General features: G+C 36.1%; 1 protein-coding gene across 1 annotated transcript in view; it reads right to left on the bottom strand.

Moving 5' to 3' along the window:
* Window positions 1–3,958, bottom strand: part of LOC106884342 (uncharacterized) — a 92,691-nt gene that overhangs the window by 40,968 nt on the left and 47,765 nt on the right. The window contains exon 8 of the mRNA XM_052972813.1: window positions 322–418. Coding sequence (XP_052828773.1) covers window positions 322–418 — 97 coding nt within the window. The remainder of the gene's footprint in view (window positions 1–321; window positions 419–3,958) is intronic.

Below are 3,958 nucleotides of genomic sequence, written 5' to 3'. Positions count from 1 at the left end.
CGGTGGTGGTGGTGGTGGTGGGGGTGGTGATGATAGTGACGGTGGTTGTTATTGTGATGTTGCTTGTGCTTTCTACATTCTGTCACTTATCCCAATAGGAGCCGTCTTGTTTTTCATTAAAAAAAAACCCAGAAGAAAACTATTCTCAAGTAAAAAAAAGGGGTAAAAAAAAATTGGCCCCTATAAATGTGCTTGCAGCTATTTCACTAACAAAACCGTTGGTAATATAAAAACAATGGCAAATCTCCACCCAGCCAAAATTCAAATAATTCAAAACATGAAACATAGATAATTTGAAACAGGTATAGTATGAAGTTTTACCTCCGCTCGCCTGATTCATGCAGTACAAAACGCTTTCGTTCAGCCTCGCATTATGTGTATAGCTCAGCAGTTCTTGGTCTTCATCGTTAACGCTGATCTATTTGAAAAAATGCAGTCAAAAGAAACTTAGTTTGTTTAATCCATAGAGAAAATAATAAAATCAGTTAAAGGTGCTGTGGGTACAAAGGAGCAGTTTGTTTACTGTTGTTTAGTTGGGGCTCAGATAAGGAAATAAACGTCACTTATGCTGTATTCATGTTATGTGAATTTAGCATCTGTCCGGTTTTTCTCCTCAACGGTAAACTGACTTATCCTATATTATGAATACACTCTGCTTACTATTTGTCGACGCAGACCTTCATTAACTTCTTCAGACTTGCTAGCAATTGATAATTACTGTGGTCTTTACAACAGGACTGCATCTTTGATGATTACATGACTTGTGTACCATTCGGTTAGCAGTCTTCAGCCACTGTTCTGATTAGTCTGGTACATTAAACTAGAGTAACATCGATATAAGACCACAAACGTTAGAGAAAAGAACAGTATTTGATTGGTACTATATTTTATCGATTTCCGAAAGAATGGAAGTTAAAGTTGACACTGAAGAGATGTGAACGCAGAACAGAAAGAAACGTAACTCAATATGCCAAGGCTTTTTGACTGACACTGCACAGATTCTGACATTCATCTTATATGACATACTAACAACCTTTTAAGAACATTAACGAAAGTCTGCTGTGTGCGTTAAGATGGCGCGAGTATTCTTCTAACTTCACTTGATCTTTGCACTGAAATCTTGATTTATTCTCGTCCTGTCAAAAAATTCAAAATCCATTCTGTCGGCTGTATAAAGCTCTTAAAGAAATACTGGGGCAAAGTTAATTTTCTTAAAGAAATACTGGGACAACCATTTTGATAGTTAAACAACATCGACAACTGTCTTTCGTTGCGAAAATTTTTTTTAAAAATATATATAAAGGCTGTCACCGAGAGCATTTGTTATTCTAATTGCTGCTGTGTGAATTTTCAAAAGTCATCCCAAACTACAAAAGACAGCAATAATAGAATAAACAAATCACCGACCTCATTGCTTACACCATCACCATCTCTTAATTTTTTGAAGGAAGCTGATTGAACAAAGAACATATGTAGAGTATATACAACCTTAAGCTAAATTTAAACCGTAGGTTCAAATTTCTCTAAACTATTAGGAAACAACAAAAATTTTTTGCTGAAAGTAGCTTAATAACTTACCACTTGCATATTGCAAGTTAGCATTGATATCACTAGAGTCTACATGAAAATATGTCGACACGCATTGGGCAATCACTATTTGTTTGTATACAGCTATTATCATTCTGAAAGAAGACTTTGGTAACGCTTATTGTATATGTGACACGTAATGAAATAACATTGAGTTTAACACTTCGTTCTCGATAAAAGACTACTTTAAGAAGCCAGTTTTAACCGCAAGCCTGCTTTTAAATCACAAGCTGCATACCATTTGAAACTTTCATCAACATACTTGTTTTAAAACAAATGCGTGTAAAGTCAAATCGACATTAAATCATGGTTTGTCTAGCCAAGAAAGAAAACACTTGGTAGATACCTATAGTTTTGTTATTTGCAAACATCACTTTACACAAGTTGTTTTAATCAGTTCCTCCAACAAATATAGTGGATCCAAGTATGATAAGAAGGGAGTATGGAGATGTGTCAAACAACTTTTGATAAATAAATCCTGTTAAATGCTGTAAAACAAATACCACTAAAACATTTTGATAATAGGGTTTGATCCTATATTTTGCCGGAAATTGCTGCAATCACTGTACCTAGCAAAAGATCCAGCTATTCCAGTTACTGAAACTAGAGAGCTTAAAAACACTAGGTCAGCAATATTCACAATCTTAACAGAAAGCAGAACGATTGTGTACAACATTATTAAAAAAAATTCAACTAGAAAATTCTGAAGAGAATCCAGTATATTTAGACACTAATTCCACAAGCATTTGTTTTTCTCCGGTGGTTATGTACTAGGGTCTAATGATTAATATTTGGAATGAAGTGAACATTATGAAAAAAAAAGTATGGAAAAACACATACATAGACACATACATATAAAGCAGTAAGTTGACATAGGCATAAGGCAAGGAATAGAAACATACATAGGAGCATACATACAAATAAGGCGGTGAATTGATATAAAGCAGTGAGTTGACACATATAAGGCAGAGAATTGACATACAATATAAGGTAGTGAGTTGATATACATATAAGGCGGAAAATTGACATAAGTATAAGGGAATGAATTGACATATTATATGGCGGCGAGTTGACATACATATAGGACAGTGAAATGGCATACAGGTAAGGCAGTGAGATGACCGAATCTGTGTGCAATAAGATAATACCTTTTGAATTACAAGTACGTACGATCCCCTTGAGTAGTTTCTTCCATCTGTTTGATTGCTCTCACAAATTATAGCTCCAACCAACAGAACACTCAGACGAATCTGGAACCCTCTCTCTGTTTGATTTCCAACTTTTTCAACTCAGGATAACGGAGGAAAGTTCCATCTGCACCAACTTTTACAAAAAAGCTGCCTCTAAGAACTTGCTCGTGCACTAGGAGTCAGCTCTGCTCACCAGAGTCGAAGTCGCATGTATACGAAACAAAATCGCTCACATAAGCGATAAATGTAGTGACACAACCGACAAAGATTCCAACACCAAGCGGTTTTTTAAAGAACTTAATACACAACGGCTATCCACCATCTTTAGACAAACAACTGCGTTTAAACAACACCAGAGGGAGTAAAGCACATAAGAGGACTCATACTCCCAAGTCTGACATGTGTTTCCTTAAACGGCTCCATTTCCCTTAACGGACCTCATGCACAACATGCAGTCCTTAGGGAGGAACTTAACATGCAGATAATGCACACCAGTCCATCCCAGAGGATATTACTGTTTAGGAATAATACCACAGATAGTGCTGTTGCGTGCTCAGTACCTAATTTCTCCATCAAAGACCTCAAAATGTACTCGATGATCTATGTAGCATACCAGATAGTCTGCACTATATTCTACATTGGTGGGCACTGCCAAGAAACTGCACGTTTGACTCAGGGAACGTATGTGCACAGAGACTTCAATTAAAAAACACCTACAAAATGTCAGACCTAGGATTTCACAGTATCCATCATGGCCACTCAATCCAACACAGGCAATCTCCGCATCATAGTGCCCCCCTCCTTATTATCAAACTAAGACTACCTATAAAATAAGAGAAAAGAGCTACATGAAGTAGACTGGTTACCATAGCAACAACAGTCTGCACATATCACTTTCCTCCCCATACAACTTGGCAACGACCTTTTCCCATCTCTCGCTTGTCTACATGTCCCGAAGAAGGGGTTATAACCCTGAAATATAGAAATACAAGGTAAAATTCCATCTTCGTTTTGTTTCCCTTTAATAGTTTCGTTTATATCTCATCTCGCATTATTCCGGCCTTACCCAACAAATATTTTTTATGTAATATTATGCAATCCTTCACACTAAATACTCCATTATAATATATATATATGTATGTATGTATTTATATATACATATATATATATATATATATATA

Source organism: Octopus bimaculoides, chromosome 14, assembly GCF_001194135.2.
Source record: "Octopus bimaculoides isolate UCB-OBI-ISO-001 chromosome 14, ASM119413v2, whole genome shotgun sequence".
Classification (NCBI taxonomy): Eukaryota; Metazoa; Mollusca; class Cephalopoda; order Octopoda; family Octopodidae; genus Octopus; species Octopus bimaculoides.
This window is presented reverse-complemented; position numbering and strand designations above follow the sequence as displayed.